Below are 19,501 nucleotides of genomic sequence, written 5' to 3'. Positions count from 1 at the left end.
ACCAAAACGATAGTTTTATAATCCATAGCTTCAAGGCATATGGTGCTATTACAGGATCCCTTGTCCTAAGAGTGTCCATTTATTCTGATCACTATTAACTTATAAATATATGATCTTTAGATTTTTATCCAAAGATTAATTGTCTATAAATATCACCTAAGAGTGGATCATTTTCTTTGTTTGGCAATCTCTTGTACATTCCACTCCAGAAGTTGGAAAGCAACTTTCTTAAGGTGCACTGCTATGTCTTTAACATAAGTTGCTTTCTCGATATCTCTGTCAACCTGAGGTAGCTTTATCTAACATGGAGCATTCTGTTGCATGTTTTAATAGAATATCTTCACAACTGCTAGTTTCATTGGAAATTTGTGTGCCAAGAACTCCTGTCTTGTCAAGGTAATTTAATCAAACCTTATCAATTAGGAAAGATTCGCCAAGTACAGCTTCACAATTCAACTGCTCCATATTTCAATTATATAAAGTTGATATGAAATAGAGGATTGACATTTCAAAAAGCATACACACACATGCATATCGCTGCAGTTTGATTTGCAATTAGTGTTCATTTAGGAGCAATGAACAACAATGTTTGTGAACAACAATGTTTATAGTGTTTTCTAAATCCACCAACTTCATCAATTCTTATTTCCTTTTATCCCTTCAATCAAACTTCTGCTGGTAGCAAGCATCAATTCTTGAGTCAGAAAGCACATCTAACTGCCTACCAGCAATAATAATATCCATTGAACTATATCTGGTGGTTGTTTAAATCATAGGTGGCACCGGACCGTACAGTCACGTATGTGTGTTGCTCTCAGTAATCATTAAAATTAATGAAGTTATGCCTTAGTTTATAAGGTGATTCTAGTATCGTTATAATCCTCATGTGACTCTGAAGAAGAAGACACCAACTTCAAGGTGACCAAGACACCCAGGTATTTATTATTTGCAGTTCCTTTTCACATTACAGAATCTCATAATTGTACATGATCAAGCTGTATTAACGCTCGGAAAATTGACCAGCACCACTTACCGCTGCCGGCTACAGATCAAGGTCAGACTCCACTGCTGTAAGTTAGTACAGTACTTGCGATCAGTTGCCCTGGCGATACGCATCAATTACTAATTCCTGGAAATTCACCCCTCCCCCGGAAACAGATTAACTGCATTCCTAAAGTCGGTGACAAGCTTTCTGAACTAAATACTGTACCACTAATTCAGCCGGTTAAACCTTCAAACACGAGCATTTCCCATCAGACATCCAAATATGACCGAGTTAAATGAAGTCTTCACCACAGCTGAATGTAAATTATGCAAATTAAACACTGACTTATGCATTATTTGTGTTACGTGCTACGCTACGTTTTGTGGATCATGCCTTAAAATTGATTTAAAAAAGATGAACAAGCAACGGAGACGCAATTTTTCATGTCTTTCTTGCAAGGAAATACCTGACAGTGACTCCCTCAACGGTGCATCAAGGGCACCTCCCCAACGTACTGAGATACCCTGCACATCAACCGAAACTACATCATCCGCACAGAAAAATAAAGCCATCCTACCACACCCCAGCATAAGCACCACACCGGAAACTTCTGATCAGCAGATACAAATCACCGATGGCGACAATAATAGACAAAATGGCGACAAAAACTAGACACCTTAGAGGAGATTTGATTGAGGTGTTTAAGGCTCTGAGAGGCATCAGTAAAATGAATGAGGACAAAATTTTCAAGATTATAAATGATGCTAGAACTAGGGGACATAAATTCAAGTTACGCGGGGAAATGTTTAGATTGGACTGCAGGAAGTTTTATTTTAGCCAGCGAGTTATAAATTACTGGAATAAGTTGCCTTCATGGGTGGTAGAGGCCGACAGTTTGGGGAAATTCAAAGGTCATCTGGATAGTACTTTCGGGTAAGGGAAGCGCATAGGATGATAGGATTAATTTCCTTTTTATTTAATTTTTAATTTCATTTTATTATTTTTATTTATTTATTAATTATTATTATTTATTTATTTATTTCATTTTTGTTTTTATCATTGTTTTGTTCGGATTTTTTTTTTTTTTTGGCTGGTGCAGCATAAGCCATAGGCTTTCTTGCACCATATGGCCGTTACTAATACTAATACTAATACTAATAATTCCCCCACAGATGACAGCGCTACCTCCACGTCTCTGTTGCAAAGCACAGCCGTTCCACGACGCCCTGGAGGAGTAATATATGATGTAGCTACCTCGGCCACAAAGTGCTGTCAAACGGTAACAACTTTGATGCACAGGGAAAACTGCCTGCAGATAAGTGATGATTATGTAATGCTCATAAACATGCAGCTGAATATGCTTATTAATGAGATTAAGCAAATCAAAGCCCAAAACTCAAGCCTACTTGAAGAAATACAACAACTCAAGGCACAAGTAGTTGCAAATAAATTCACTGTAGTGAACCAGCCTTCTACCACAGAACCCAACCTTCAAAATAGCAAAAGAGAACAATCCACTAATCAGCTCAATAGGAAAGATGCAGATTTCAGTGAAGATAACTCTACCAAACCTGCATTTAACATCACCGGAAATAGCCACTCAAAGATCTCTCAGGTGGCCCCCTCTACAGTATCGACCCTAAATAATACCAAACCTAAAATGTTAGAGCAGACAATTCAAACTGGAAAGAGTCCATTAATACCCACATTTGCAGAAGTAGTCGCCAGCCAAAAAGACGATCATAAAATCCAAAAGATGCCAACAGCAAGGCTTACAAACTGCATGCACTCCCTGCCCAAGTCTCTTTTCTCCGATCAACAGGTTCACTCAAAAGAAACCGGGATCATATATTCAACCCATCAAAATATGGAACGTGGAAGACAAAAGGGAAAAACAGGTGGCACACAACACTCCATTAAGGGGAATCACTCATATTCGTACAATATCACAGCGGTCCAGACCCGTGGGCAAATCTTTGTTTCTCGACTGGAACCAACTACTAAACCAGGCAGCGTTAAGGCCATGTTTGCAGAACGTCACAGTATAAATATTGATATGAGACAGAGAAGAACTAGGTACCCAACTTACGCTCTTTCATCCTTACCTGCCACCCAGAGATGATGAGCTTCGTGTTGGATCCAAGGCTATGGCCCCCTGGAACTCTCGTCAAACCCTTCCTAGACCAGATGCCAAGAACCGTGATAAACCACCAAAATCATCAACAAATACAATAGCAATTAAAACTACCAAGCTGCCAAGCCATAGAAACACAGAAGAATTCAAATGAATCTACTGAGAACAAAACTACTATAGGAAACAATATGTCCACATATCAATCAATCCAACTACCAGCCATTTATGATGTCAATTCCCAAGGTTGCAAACCTGTCTCTAATATCCCAGTACATATCACAACGCATAGTAGACCAATGCGGCCCCAAAAAAGAAACCTACCACCTGTACGAACTCCGATTGCTAAGGCTACCACCATTCGAATTGTCTTTCAAAATGCAAGAAGTATCTGTAACAAGCTAGACACTGTCGAACAGCTTCTACTCTCGAAAACCCTGGATGTCCTCTGTATCGCTGAAACGTGGCTTGGGAATGGCCAGGACTCCATTGCCTGTGCACCTCAGGCTGGTTACCAGATGCTCTGCTCCTCTAGAGTAGATCGTAGAGGAGGGGGGAGTCGCAATACTCTACAATACCACCCTCTTTTCACTGGTACATTCTGTGGTAAGCCAATCCCTTGCATTTGAAGCTGCCATGGTGTCCCTCAAGCTTAACACCTACTTGATAGACATAGCAACAGTATATATTCCGCCAGGTCCAAATAGTGATATCATTGAAGATGTAATCCATTGGCTAGTGAATCACCTCCACGCCTCTGCTAAGCACATTGTCTGTGGAGATTTCAATCTTCCACCTACTCTCACACATCTTAGTAGGACACTTGTTAGCAGTATGAATTCAATGGGTATCAGCCTTCTCAACTGCCACCCCACGAGAGGACCCAATCTCTTAGATTTGGTATTCTCCTCAGCACCATGCGACCTCTTAGACAACCCTCACGATCTCTTTCAATCTGATCACGAACCCATTGCCATACTCCTGCACTTAGCCGCACCTAACTTCAATATTCAAGGCCCAAAAAAGAAAAAAATAATAACATCCCCCAAATTCATTGTCTCGAAGCCGCATCCTCCATCCCTTGGGAAGTTCTCAACAATTGCAATCTCCAATTGGCTGTGGACCTCATGACCAGGTGGATCCGGACCATTGCCAACTACGGAGCGACAAGGACTGCCTGCATCACTCCCCGTTCAAGAACTTGGTGGACGCCTCCACTGAACAAAACCTTCCAAGAAAAACAAAATCTGCATAAGAGATGGAAAGAGTCAGGCACTGTACAAGATTGGATTGCCTTCTCCAGAAATCATCTGCAATCAAAAAACATGTAAAAGCAACCCTACAAAAAGGCAAACCATTTTACGACTCTCGGCATACAGGAATCCCTAAAACACTGGATCTTGAACTATGGATGGACTACATTGCACGGTTCTCGAACAGTGTGGCCCCGACAGGCAACTTACCTGTCAACAACATCCCAACGGATATGCACGCCACCGTTAGCATCACCAGGAAGCAGCTTATAACTGCTATGAATAGATTGCCACCCACTGCAACTGCAGGCCCTGACCTTGTGCCACAATTCATGATCAAGTGTCTCAGCACGTTTATCATCGATCCACTACTCTCAATTTTTAACCGTATCTTAATGCAGCACTACTTTCCCCCTCTCTGGAACAGATATGCTGTGAGGCCACATCCTAAATGCCAATCTGCATCCCTCATTAAACAGTTCAGGCCAATCTCTCGCTCTTCCAGCCTCTTGAAACTTATGGAGAAGGCATTACTTTCAACCATCACCAATCAAATCATGCCTCACAAACCCCCACAAATTCACTATGCCATTCCCGGAAGATCCACAGTCACCAATTTAACTTCCATAACCAGCACCATTCTCAGTGCACTAGAAGCTAAAGCAGAACTTGCCGTTACGTATGTCAACCTGGAAGCTGCCTTCAACTCAATCAGCATTCCCTCACTCGTTCACCTCCTAGAAAACTACTTCCATATAAAAGGTGACTTGTTGTGGTTTATCACAACCCTGCTATCAGACAGAATCATTGTTCTTACAGCGGATCAAGATATAATCTCAAGGAAAATCACTGCAGGAGTTCCCCAAGGCGGAGTCCTCTCCGGAGCATTATTTACTGCAGTCATCATTCCGTTTGTTCAAGAGAGAGAAGTCATAATCTGCTATGATGACGATATTAAGTTACACACCCAGATTAACCTGGGGGAACATATCTCAAAAATTAATGAAAAAATCAATCGAAAGCTACACAACTTAGAATCCTATCTCCATCAATTTGGACTACTTATTAATCCTGCAAAATCAGCCCAAAGTGTCTTTTCGTTGAAGCACCAACCCACTGAAGTCCAAGTTTCTCTAAATGGCATTTTCCTTCCAGTGGTAAATACACATATAGACTTGGGAGTAGTTTTCGATTGCAAACTGACCTTCAAGCCCCACATTGACAAGCTCATAACAAAATTCTGCAAAATGTGGTGGATTACCAAACAACAACTACTTCACATTAAGGATCTGGATGTGACTCGGCGGTACGTATACACCTCTGTATACTCCGTCGTGTTATACGCCTCAGAAATATGGGCATCTGCAGCCCCCACGGATATCAAGCGTGTGTACTCCTCCGAATACTGGCTCCTTCGTTGGGTCACACATAAACATCATCGTCCACCCCAGCAAAGAACAACTGCGATGGCAACCGCACTGAACTTTGCCCGACTGCCAAATCTTATAATGGAAAGACGCCTCACCCTAACTGTCAAAATGACCACTGGAATAATCTCGGAGCCAAACATATGGGAACTGTGCAGCTGGAGGATCCCTCAACCCGGACCGAGATCAGCTCCAACCCTTATAGCCAACCATAACAGACTAGCCCTTAGCGACCGCTTTCTCCCCAAGCAGATGCTTATCACAGTCTAAGCAATCAAAGGCGACCTCTACAAATTTGTCAAGGACTGCAAATACCGGAGGAAGATCCTTGATGACCTAAACTAACCAGGAAAACTGCACAGTAATGTCGCAGTATAATAAATTTAAAAAGGATGTCTGTATAATATTGTATATAATGTCAAAAAATACTGTATAACATTTTTATGAATATTATGAATAATTTAACTGAAACCTATTATATTGTTGGCCCTGGGGGATGAACCCGAACTTCGATGTGGGCCCCGTCCTCAAGGCCTTTGTACACCAGCCAATGTGAAGGCCCCTGGCATTCCTGCCGTGAAGGGTAAATTGTATACATCCTTTGTAGTATATCCTTTGTAAGCATAACTAACCTGAATTGAGATGAATTTTCATGAGTATCTAACTCAGAGAGAGGGATTATATGGACCTGAATGAACAACAGAAGGAGATAATTAAGAACCTTAAGGATTACGTCCAGGAAAACATAGTGCCGATCTACCAAATGATAAGAAAGGTAGACAAATGGCTGATGCCACTCAACCTCAATAAGGAGATCCCACTCACACAGAGAGAAGAAACAAAGGCAGAAAAATGGGTGAAGAAAGCACACCATTGCAGACACTACTATGATCTCCATAAAGACTACATAGATAAGATGGCTTCAAATGCATGGCTGAACTGGTGGCTCTTTGCTAGGACCGAAGGATTCGTGCTTGCCATCCAAGTTTGGATAATTAGCGAGTTCCTGGCAATCAATACCGGGAACTATAGGTTATACTTAACAACCAACTGGTAACTTAGTTGATTTCAATCCTTCTAAAACTCAGTATATCTCACAAAATCTCAAACTTTATATCTCACAAAAAGGTTTCTTCTGCTCCTATGCTTATCTTCGACAACATTCCGATTTCTAGGCTAGATCATATATCTCTATTGGGTATTACCCTGACTTCTAATATCTCTTGGCATAAGCTCATTACAAATATTGCTTCCTCTGCATCTAAAAAACTGGACTTTCTGTTTCGCTCTCAGTGTTACTTTTCTTCCAAAATCTGTACAAATTGCAAATCCTCCCTATCAAGGAATATTGTTCCCACATCTGGGGTGGAGCCTCCAAAACCTCACTCAGGCTTCTAGATTTCATTCAAAAGAGGACAATTAGGTTAATTAATGACTCATCTCTAACAGAGTGTCTCCACTCTGTCTCATAGACATTGTTTCTGCTGCATGCCTTTTCTATATTGACTTCTGTGGGCTCTGTTCTTCTGAATTGGCTCCTTTAGTTCCCACTCTCTCTCTTCCAAAGTAGTCCGAACACATGCCACAACCAGTCAGCATCCTTTCCTTTTACTGTTCAATTTAAAACTCAAAGAACCACTTTTTCTTCTTTCTCATTTATTTATTCAACTTCCATTTTCTAAAACAACCTTCATACTTCCTTCATATGAAAATGTCAATGAATTTCAGCATGCTTGGAAACCATGATATGGAACAAAAGCACCCACACGTTTAACAATTACTCGTTTGTGGGATAAATTTGAGGATCATGGAACCATTCAGAATATCAATAACTTAGCATGTGGCAGGAGGAGGACATGAAGACGTAATGAAAACATTGAAGCTGTAAGAAATGCAATCTTGTGCACCCCAAGAAAATCAACAAGACGGTGTTCACAGGAGAGTTTTACAAGATTTTTTAAAATTAGTTCATACAAGAGTTTTAAAATGATGAAGGAATTCAAGGTGGTGCACTTCTACATTATCATACAGCTGTGTGAAATTATCTTGACAATGAATTTCATGATCAATGGATAGGTCGTCAAGGGAGTGCTTTTGAATATCCTCCAAGTTCACCAGATCTCACCCCTTTAGATTTTTTTGCTTGGGGATACTTGAAAAATCAGGTTTACGCTCACAAACCGCAAACATTGGAGGAATTGTGGATGAAAATTCAACAAGAAGCAGAAAACATTTCACCCAATTTTTGCATTTCGGTATGTACATCTGTTGAAGATAGCTGCCACTCGTGCATTAATGCTCATGGAGGGCATTTTGAATGATTAAAGTAAATTTTTATTGTAAAAAAATTAATGTTTGTTTGTCTTCAAAGCATCAAAAAAAATTTACATTTGTGTATATTGTTCATTAAATATAAATTTAATTAATTTAATTTGAAATTCCCTGTATATGTGGTCTCACTTCTAATCTCAGTGATTTCCATATCCTCTTACAGTTTGCCAAACCCAGTGAACCCAGTGACTTGAATCAGTACAATGAACAATTGTACAGAGAAATAGAGTGGGCTAGTAAATCAGAATGTCTTATAATGGGGGATTTTAACTTCCCAGATATTGACTGGAATTTGTGGATTGGTCACTCGCACACTAGTAAGACTTTTGTGGATTTATTGGATGATTGTTTTCTGCAGCAGCATGTTCGAGAGGCAACCAGAGAGGGTAATAATCTTGATCTGATTATCAGCAGTGGTCATTCGTTTATTAAGAATTCGCAGATAAAGGAACCACTAGGTGGCAGTGATCATAGTGTACTGACGTGGGATTTACTTAAAGATATAATTGCCATCGGGGGTAAAGAAAAGGGTTTTTGCTTCCGTAAAGGTGACTACAGTGTTCTCAGACAGTTTTTAAACTCTGTACAGTGGGATCGACTGATGATGTTACCAACAGAAAATTCTAAGTGGGAAGCATTCAAGGAATTAATCGTGGAAGCTACTAAAAGTTTCATATCTATTAAGAAATATTGATTAAGGTTTAGGCCTAAATGGTTGTCAAATGAACTGAGACTCGTGGCAGAGGAGAGAAATACATGGGATGCATATAAATTATCAGATGACACAGAAGCCTATGGCAGATATAAGCTAGTCTGTAATCAAGTCACAAAGGAGATTAGGCAGCGAAGGCAAATTATGAGAAATCTTTGGCCAAGGATGCTAAGAAAAACAGCAAGGATTTCTTTACTTATATAAACTCTGAAAGGAAGGGGATGAATCAGATTGGTCAACTTGATATCAGTGGTTTGACTGTTGATCATCCTGGTCAGATAGCAAACAAACTGAAGGAGTATTTTGCATCTGCATTCACACATGAGGAATTATTAAGGTTTGAAAATGCCAGAAGGTTATCAAATTGTAGCAGGGTGCTTAATGATTTTGTAATAACTAAGAGCAAATTGGAGGAGAAATTGTCGAAGTTAAACATAAGAAAGGCACCTGGGGTGGATGGGATCTATCCAGTTATATTAGAGGCGGCAAACGAAGTAAGCAAACCCTTAGCCATAATTATGAGAGCATCCTTGGACTCAGGGGAGGTCCCCATGGACGGGAGATGTGCAAATGTATCCCCAATTCACAAAGGGGGATCGAAAGGTGACACAAGTAATTACAGACCAGTTAGTGTAACTTCTGTTCCGGGTAAAATAATGGAGTCACTGGTTAAAAATGCATAGCAGGATCATCTAGACAAGACTGCAGCAATAATTCTGACACAGCATGGATTTGTTAAGGGTAAGTCTTGTCTGACAAATTTGATTGGGTACTGTGATTTGGTCACAAAGGAACTGGATGCAAAAATAATTTTGATATCATATACTTGGTTTCAGGAAAGCTTTTGAAATTGGAGCAGAATGGTATTAAGGGTAAATTGCTACAATGGATAAAAGGATGGTTGAGTGGGAGAAGACGGAGGGTAGTAATCAATGGGTGCTGCTCTTCGTGGACTAATATTATTAGTGGAGTTCCACAGGGTTCGGTGTTGGGTCCACTGTTGTTTTGTATATTTATCAATGATATTGATGAAGGTATATCAGGCTTAGTGTCGAAGTTTGCAGATGATACAAAGATTGGCAGGGTTGTTAATGACAATAATGGCAGTGTGCTACTGCAAGAGGATCTAGAAAATTTGGGCAGATGGGCTGAGAAGTGGCAACTGAAGTTCAACATTGCCAAATACAAAGTACTGCATATGGGTAGAAGTAGCCCCAGAGAAATGTACCAACTGTGTGGTACTACACTTAAGGTGGTAGAAAAAGAAAAAGACCTGGGAGTAATTGTGCAGTCAGATATGAAGTTTTCTGAGCAATGCAGACAGGCTGCCATGTCAGGTCGTGGGGTTTTTGTCAATGATACACAGGAATTTTGCTTGCAGGGAAAAGGAGATGATTGTCCCTCTGTATAAGCCAATTGTCAGGCCACGCCTCTAGTACTGCATTCAGGTCTGGAGGCCTCATTTTAGGATAAATGTAGATTTGCTTGAGCGTGCACAGAGAAGGGCAACAAGATTGCTGAGAGGAATGAAGTATTCCTCTTACCAAGAGAGGCTTAAGTTCTGCAAATTGCAGTGGCTGGAGACTAGGCACCTGAGAGGTGATCTGATTGAGGTGTATAAGGCCTTAAATGGATTGAGCATACTGAATTCTGATGGGATTCTTCCACATGTTCAGTGGGTCATAAATTCAAGTTGAGGAAAGACAGATGTTAAATTGATGTGCAGAAATTTGCCCTTAGCCAGTGGATGGTTAATTGCAGGAACAAACTTCCATCTGTCGTTGTGGAGGTTGATAGGGTGAATAATTTAAGAATGGGCTGGACGGACATTTGGAGGGAATTGTTTTGTAATTTTTTTTTTTTTTTTTTCTTTTGGCTTGATGCTGCATAAGCTCATACACTCGCTTTCTTGCATCACATGCCACTACTACTACTGCTTTTTCTGACAGAATCCCAGTGATTGGTTGATTCAGTCACTCATTTCAGTTGCCCGAATTATTCAATGTATGATTCCTTTCGCTTCAGAGGTGGTACTTGTGCATATGGCCGTTCTGATATTTCCTATCAGAGACTAAGTAATTTGGAATATCCTCATTTCGATCTTTGGCTTAAAATCTCTCTACCACATTCTGCCAAATTCATCTGTTGTCTCTATCGTTCTCCCAGTTCCCTAATCACTTGAAACTCATTGACTTCCTCTCTTGGAAACTTGACTTTCTCCAGTTCATCTTTTCTAACAGTTAGGTAATTTTCCTTGGTGATTTTAGTGTTTGCAACTTCAGCTGGCTTCTGTTTTCTTGCAACACAGACCCAACTGGTTATGATGCTGAGGCTTTTGCAGTTACTAATGACTTCACACAGATTTTTCATTTACCTACCAGAATACCAGAGAATCCTAACAATGTAGCCAACACATTTGATCTTTTTCTCACAAACCACTCCTCTAATTATGGTTCTATTGCCACTTCAACCAAAGATAAAGCTGACCTGCTAGCATCCTATTTTTCTTCCAGTTCATGTATTGATGAACTTCATAAACCACCTCCTGCCATTCCCAGTACACCCCATCTACTGCTGAACTTACTCCTGTTCTGTGTCACCTTTTTCTCCACTTTCTTATTCCAAATGATTTTTTCCTTCTGCTTGGAAATTTGCTCATATCCAGCCATTTCCTAAAAAGGATGACACATCCCTCCCATCCAGTTATCCCATTGCAGTTACTTCTGCTCTTTCTAAAGTAATGGAGAATTTGATTAACCACTAACTCTTAAAACTATCTAGAAACTTTCCATCTGATGTATGGATTTTGTCAGTGTCGATCCACTGGTGATATTTTGGCATATGTTACTCATCTGTGCACAAATTCAAGGAAAAGTTTGGTGGGTGAAACTCAAGTAGTTGCTCTTGTCACTTTCAAGGCTTTTGATCATGTTTGGCATAAAGTTCTTCTAAATAAGCTTCCATCTTGTGGTTTGCCAACTATTTTTTGTAATTGGGTATCCAGTTTTCTCTCTGACCGATCTCTACAGGTGATGGTAAATGGTGCTGTCTTCTAACTTCTCCACTAATGCTAATATTCCCCATGGTGCAGTTCTTTCTCCCACTCTTTTCCCCTTGTATATTAATGACCTCCTTCCACTGACTGGAAATCCTATCCATAGTTTGCTGATGATAGCACATTGCATTCTACCTTCCAGTTTGAGAAAACTTTACCTGCACAAACAGCTTCAACTTCTTGAATATCTACTACTAATTCCTTAAATGCTGATCTCCAGGTAAGTCTCCAGTGGGGCAAAGGTAATTTAGTTTATTTCAATCCTTCTAAAACTCAGTCCTGCGTTATAAGACAGGACTGAAATTTAGAAGTTATATCTCTCAAAAAGGATTCTTCTGTTCCAATGCTTAAATTTGATTACACTCAGATTTCTAAGCTAGATCATATATCTCTATTGGTGATTACCCTGACTTCTAATCTCACTTTGCATAAACACATCACAAATATTACTTCCTCTTCATCTAAAAAACTGTTCTTTCTCTTTCACTCTCGGCATTATTTTCTTTCAAATAGCTTGAACAGCTGTTTGGAAGAAAAGTAACGAAAAGGAACTCTGTACGAATTGCAAATCCACTCTACCATGGAATATTATTCCCACATCTGGGGTGGTTTGCCCGAAACCTTACTCAGGCTTTTAGATTTTATTCAAAAGAGGGCAGTTAGGTTAATTACTGACTAATCTCTAACAGTCTCTCCACTCTCTATCTCGTAGATGTTCCGTTTCTGCCGCATGCCTTTTCTATATTTACTTCCATGGGCACTGTTCTTCCAAATTGGCTTCTATAATTCTCTCTCTCTCTCTCTCTCTCTCTCTCTCTCTCTCTCTCTCTCTCTCTCTCTCTCTCTCTCTCTCTCTCTCTCTTTTCCAAAGCAGTCCTAATACATGTTGCAACCAGTCAACATCCTTTTACTGTCCAACTTCAAACTCACAGAGCCACCTTTTCTTCTTTCTCTTTTCTGAAACCACCTTCCTTCATACGTATTTCCTGAAAATTACAATCTACAGAAGTTCAAGTGTATCAACAAATATCTTCTTTCATCTTGTCAGCCTTCAACCCATGCGCAGTATTAAGTACTATAGGTTTTAATACCTCCTGTGTTTGTGGTTTTCATAAAAAAAAAAAAAAATAAATAAATAAAATAATCCATTTTGCAATAATGAATGTGTAGTGGCAATTACTCTTGATATGATATGACTTCAGGAATTTAATCAATGAATTTCATTAAGTTAAACGGTTCAGATATCAAATTTACACAACTGCCTAAACATTATTCTTAGTTTATTTGGAATAATGTTAGATTTGAGTTGTTAACTTTTATTATTCTTTTGCTTATTATTTTTTAACTTCTGCTACCATGAGCATTATGGTTTGAGTATTTAAAAAAATATATTTTTTTTCAATTTATGTTTTCTAGACCATCTGCACTGGACCATTCTTGTGACCCTGATGCAATAGTTATGTTTGATGGCCCAACCATGTATATTAGAGCTATTCGAAATATTCCTCACAGGGATCTGAAAAAAGTAAGAATTGCTTTTATATACTTAAAGCTAAAAGTACTAACATTGTATATGCACATGACATGCAAAAATCAAGAAACTTTATTAAAGTCTGAGAGTTTCAAAGTAGTAAGATCTTTTATCTCTGTTATCACTGTTAAAGTATAGTGTTTTTGTATAAAAAGGTTTAAAGAAAACCATATCTATAAAAACTATAGCCTTGACTGTAAGCCATATTTCTAGCAATGATCTGCTATTTTTTAACATTTTGTAATCTCTGCATCATCCTTACACTTATACTGCAAGCTTATAATAATAATTCAAGTTTCAAAAGTGTGACAAATATCTACCTCCATCTTTTGACTCAAAGCATTATGCTTAATTTTATATACAGAATAAAATTCATCAGATGCCCTCAAAACAGGCAAGTTATATTTCATTTACAATACTATAAAAGAAATGATTGATTGATTAATTATTAATAAATATAACTTAAGTAGAATAGGTAAAAAAATTTACCTCACCTTGAAAGTGGCCTTATGTATCCATACTTTTATTATGAAGACTTCATAACAGAGAAAAATATATTAATTTCCTCAAAACAGGCAAATTAAATATCCATAACAATACAGTAAAAGGAACTTGATTAAATAATTAAATATTAGTAAATGCAACTTAGATATGGATCAGAATTTTACTTTATCTTGTGCATCCATGCTTTTATTATGACTACTTTGATTTTTTAAATTGTCTAAAACTGCATCTTGGAATGTAAACGGTAATTCTAGATGAAATGATCTGCTATTTTATAATATTTTATGAACCTCATGTTTATGCTTATGCTGCAAAGGTTCCTTTGCATTGTCCATTTGAGGTTACTAATAGTAAATGCATACAGGTGACCCCCCCCCACTTAATACCTATAATTGGTTCTGGAAAAACAGTGCTAAATGAATCAGAACTAAGCAAGCACCGTATTCTCATAGGGTAACATATGTATTTGTGAGTTGCGGTTTATGCCATAGGATATTTCCTAATCAATAATAAGTGGTAATGAAAAGATGCACAAATGTCAGTCAAAATATTTAATATTCAAAAATTTGCATATATAAAATATTCTGCATTACATATGTATTATATAATATCGGTGTAGATACACCATAGTTAACCCATAAATTTGAACTATGTATATAGTGTAAAGGGCATCATTTTAATTGTATCTCATATTGCGGGTGCCTTCACAACGGGGCACCTCTGTAGCCAGGTGGGAAGGAGCAGCAGTGCGTAGCACACGCTTCTTGATTAGACAGGGGTTCGAGCCTGTCACCACCAAATACGGAGGATGCGGAAAGGTCAGGGAATGACCACCGCATATTCCCGGAGCAATATGGCCTCAGTTGCTAAAGCTCCTTAAAAAAAAAAAAACCAAACCAAAAAAAGCCTTCATGACAAGATAGCTGGTATTGCATTACTTCAAATAAATAACGCTTCTCTAGTAGAGAAGACTACTGTTATTTATTTTCACAGGATACCACCACCCAGACGATCGTTTTGAAGCTAGTGGGCGTCATCATCAGTGGGCGGGCAGGTACCCTGGTAATGCAACATGCCATCAGAGTTGCAAAGTTATTTCCACAATGTGAGAGAAGGCACCCACAATATGAGATACAATTAAAACAATGCCTTTTACACTATATACATAGTTCAAATTTATGGGTTAACTATGGTGTATCTACACCGATATTATATAGTTAATTATCTAAATCCATAAGGAATTATGCCTTGTGCATTTTGTTTTCTAATACATTATTACCAACACCCTTTGGCATCTCATGTTGTGGAAATAACTTTGCACCTGTGATGGCACGTTGCATTACCAGGGTACCTGCCCGCCCACTGATGATGAAGTCCACTAGCTTTGAAACAATCGTCTGGGTGGTGGTATCCTCTGAAAATAAATAACAGTAGTCTTCTCTACTAGAGAAGCATTATTTATATGAAGTAATGCATTGCCAGCTATCTTGTTGTGAAGGCACCCACAATATGAAATACAATTAAAACAATTCCTTTTACACTACATACGTAGTTAAAATTTATGGGTTAACTATGGCATATCTACACCGATATTATATAGTTAATTATCTAAACCCATAAGGAATTATGCCTTATGCATTTTGTTTTAATTATGTGGTAAGTAAACAATACCTATTAAACTTAAAATGCCAATATAAATCATGAATTTATTAATACGATGGCCCTGGACTGTCCAGTTTTTGTATCTTTGGTCAATTTTAGCTTGTACTGTGTTAACTTGTTGAGAAGTATAACACTCCTTTTCAATTATTTTAAGAAGTTCTTTTTTGAAAGTTGATTTAAGTGCTTTTGTGAAAACACTCGATGAAGACAAGTTAGCTTTTCCCTGGATTTTAAATCTTTCGAACCAACCCTTACTAGCTTTAAATGGTTCCACATGTTTTTTTGCAGTGAGCTTTCTTCAGATCATCAGTATAGGCTAATTGCTTTTTCTTTAATAATATTTAACTTAACAGAATTCTGCATTGGATATTATCTTTAATAAAATTATTTAGAAGTCTCCATTTAAATCATAATAACCAGCCTAGCCCTAGCCAATTTAGTTGCTTGCAGTGGAACAGCTGTCTTTCCCACTGCTAAAATTAATTCTTTATTTTTTATAATTGTTCTTACAGTTAAACCTGCCAGTCCTAAATTATTGCACACATCCACTTGTCATTGACAGGAATTGATTTGCTTCAAAACATCTAATTTAATTTTAAAATTCAGTGTCTTTTTCTTACCTTTGTATTCTTTGTACCACATCCAGAAGTTTTGTTGCTTTTTCATTCTTATCCGCCATTATTAACTCTTTGAAAATGTAACTGTGTTGCATTAATTATGGTGCAATGCTCGAGTAAACTGTCTGTTACAGACGATGTCTAGTGCTGTACTGAGTGATGACTGGACTCAGGATAAATGCATATAATGCAAATGTTACAAGCAATATAGTTGATAATTTTTTAAAATGTTGATCTCGGAACTACGCAACAAGTCACCATACTGCAATTAAATTAACATGGGATAAAATTTCTCAAGTCAGTGTGGGAAACATTTTAATACTGTTTTGCTATTCATTATCAAGCTATCGACTACATCAGATGAAACATTTTCATTAAACATTTTTGCCAAAAATGCAATCTGTACACTGATAAAAGAGTGTTATAGTGATTTGTGACAGCATTATAGTGAGATATGGATTATAATATAAGAACGGTGTTATAGCGAATCAGTGTAAAGCGAACCGTGTTATAACGAGGACCTACTGTATTTCACGATGTGTCCACTATGCCTTAAAGAGAACAATTTCTGCTTCTGGTTTTCCCTATTTCAGGTTCTAAAATTAGATTAAAATTTCAGGTTCTAAAATTGACAAGTGTATATGCATTTAACTACCTTAGTAATTAACTATCTTAATTAATTTCTGCTTATTTGCTTCCTTACATTTCAAAAGTGTAGCTCTAAAACAGTGTTTCCAGACCAGCCTAGCCCACCGGATCAAACTTATTTTTAACTGTTGGTAGAGTAGAGGCAGCAACTAGTTTTGCTGCCTCTACTCTACCAACTAGTGACTAGAGGGAGTTCAACTAGTGTGTAGGTGGGTGGGAAGTAATGTTGAAGCCAAAATATGCCAAGGAGCTGGATATATTCTTGCTGTGTGTGTACACCATACCTAAAAATTTCATCAATTTGTATGACGTATTCTCCCATTGCCACTTTTATCTATTGAATGCATCATGAATAGTCAGACTAATAGAACAAACTTATCTCCGAAAAGATCTAAACCTCCCAAAAACTTCTTCATTCATTTCAAAAATATACATAGTCTCAGTTCCAATCTCAGTGAAGTCAATATCCACTTACAATTAGCAAAGCTCCACCTACTTTTTTGACACTTTCAATTATCAGTTGCCTCAGCCTTTACTCATCGCAGTTGCTCTAACTATTCACTCTGATTCCACTTCAAAGGTGCTAATTGTAAATATTTCTGCTCTGATATTCCTTGTTAGAGACTTCCTTATTTCGAATATCCTCTGTTTTATCTCCTCTAGCTTCAAAAGCTCTCCACCACCGCCATTCTATCAAATTCATCTGTTACCTCTATTCTTCTCTCAGCTCCACTAATCATTTATAACCCTATGACTTCCTTTCTTTGAAATTGAATTTTTTCATTCTAACTTCCTAACGGTGAGGTAGTTTTCCTTGGTGATTTTCACAACTCCAGTTGGCTTCAGTTTTCTAGCTATATGAGAACCCCCTTGGTCAATATGTAGAGGCGTTTTCAATTACTAATACACTCACACAGCTTGTTCATTTACTTCTTTTATCATTCTACCCTCTTTTTTTTTTACCCAACCAAGGGGAAAAAATCTTCTGATCCAGTCATTACTCAGATTGTGTCACTGAAATTATTCTTGTAGGAATGAAATCTCTCCTATTTCATTTTCTGTTTACAATAAAGGCTTGCAACAATTTAAAACAGTTTTAATGAGTCCAAACTCAATTTTGAACAGGATAAGAGAGAGTAGAAAACTTGCTTCTTGTTCAAATGGTAGTTGAGCATTCTGGTCTCTTCCCAAAGCTGTTGGTTATAACTTCTAGTAGTAATAGTAATAGCCATATAGTACAAGGAAGTCACTGGCTTTTGCTGCACTGGCTGCTAAAAAAAAAAAGTAGATAAGAAAATACAAATTATTTGCTTCCCTGCTCACATAGGTAACTATCCAGTTGACCTTTGAATTTATTCAAACTGTCATCCTTAACTACCTGTGTAAGTAACCTGTTCCAACAATCAACGACTCACTGGCTAAAATAAAACTTCCTGCAATCTAGTCTAAACCTCTTCCCCCAGAACTAGGGGCCATAATTTTAATTTATGGCCCCTGGTTCTGGAATTCTTTATAACAGTGAAAATTCCACCTTCATTCATTTTACTAACCCCTCTCAGTGCCTTATAATATTCAATCAAGTCACCTCTCGGGTGCCTGGTTCTGTCCATCAGTACTTGCACCTCTGTCATTATGTGATGCTTCCAGGTCATGATGGTATTCCCTCACCTGATCTCAAAACATGTGCTTCTTAGCTTGTACCTGTTCTCTGTAGCCTTTTTGCATTTACTTATTCCATTGTTGTTTTCCTTTTGCTTTGAAATTTGCTCATATCTAGCCAATTCATGAAAAGGGCAACAAATCCCTCCATTCAAATTATCACCTCATTACACTTCTAATCTTTTCATTCTAAAATTAGGAGAAGCCAAGCAACTGCCAGCTCTTAAAATACCTTGAAACCTTCCATCTGATCAATGACTGTCAATATGAATTAGGTCAGTGGCAATCCACTTTTTTGATGTGAAAATATCTTTGGTGGCACCTACTAAATTTTCCAACTGAAGTAAAACTGATTGGTAACGAAAATAGGAAATGGAAATAATTAAAATGACATCACTTCCTAAAATGACACTAACTCAGTCACTAATGTTGATTCGGTAGAGTAAGTAATGGGCATGAGGATAAATATTATATTGTTCATACTAAATATTTTGGACTGAAGTAAAACCGATTGTTAATGAAAATGCAAGACGGAAATGATGCAAATGACACCACTTCCTAAATAACACTAATGACACTAATTGGGTCACTAACGTTGATTCGGTAGAGTAAGTAGCAGGTGTGAGCATAAAACAATACACGTATCGTTCATAACTTTGGGTCCAGCTGTTTGATTTTAAAAATTTAAATGATTCTGATTTTCGTCAAAGATGTTTTCATATGAAATAAAACATTGTTCATGTGTACAGGGTACACACACAGTTTTTTCCATTAAATTTGATGAACACACAGTTGATCTTGCAGACTTAGTGCAGCATGGCCTAAGTTGCTTGCATGCCATTAAAAACCAACCAACCAACCAACAGTTGACCTTGACATTTCTGTAGCTTTTGATTGAATTTGGCATAAGTCTTCTGAGCTCTCATCTTATGGCTTGCTGAACTGTTTTTGCAATTTGATACCTAGTTTCCTCCTTGAATGCTTGT

General features: G+C 38.0%; 1 protein-coding gene across 1 annotated transcript in view; it reads left to right on the top strand.

Moving 5' to 3' along the window:
* Window positions 1-19,501, top strand: part of LOC150087172 (histone-lysine N-methyltransferase SMYD3-like) — a 153,407-nt gene that overhangs the window by 87,060 nt on the left and 46,846 nt on the right. The window contains exon 7 of the mRNA XM_090371866.1: window positions 13,311-13,419. Within this exon, the coding sequence (XP_090227992.1) occupies window positions 13,311-13,419 (109 nt within the window). The remainder of the gene's footprint in view (window positions 1-13,310; window positions 13,420-19,501) is intronic.

This window comes from Mastigoproctus giganteus, chromosome 4 (assembly GCF_048544385.1).
Source record: "Mastigoproctus giganteus isolate SK-2022 chromosome 4, ASM4854438v1, whole genome shotgun sequence".
Taxonomy (NCBI): Eukaryota; Metazoa; Arthropoda; class Arachnida; order Uropygi; family Thelyphonidae; genus Mastigoproctus; species Mastigoproctus giganteus.
The sequence above is the reverse complement of the archived record's forward strand: the minus strand, read 5'-3'. Positions and strand labels throughout refer to the sequence as shown.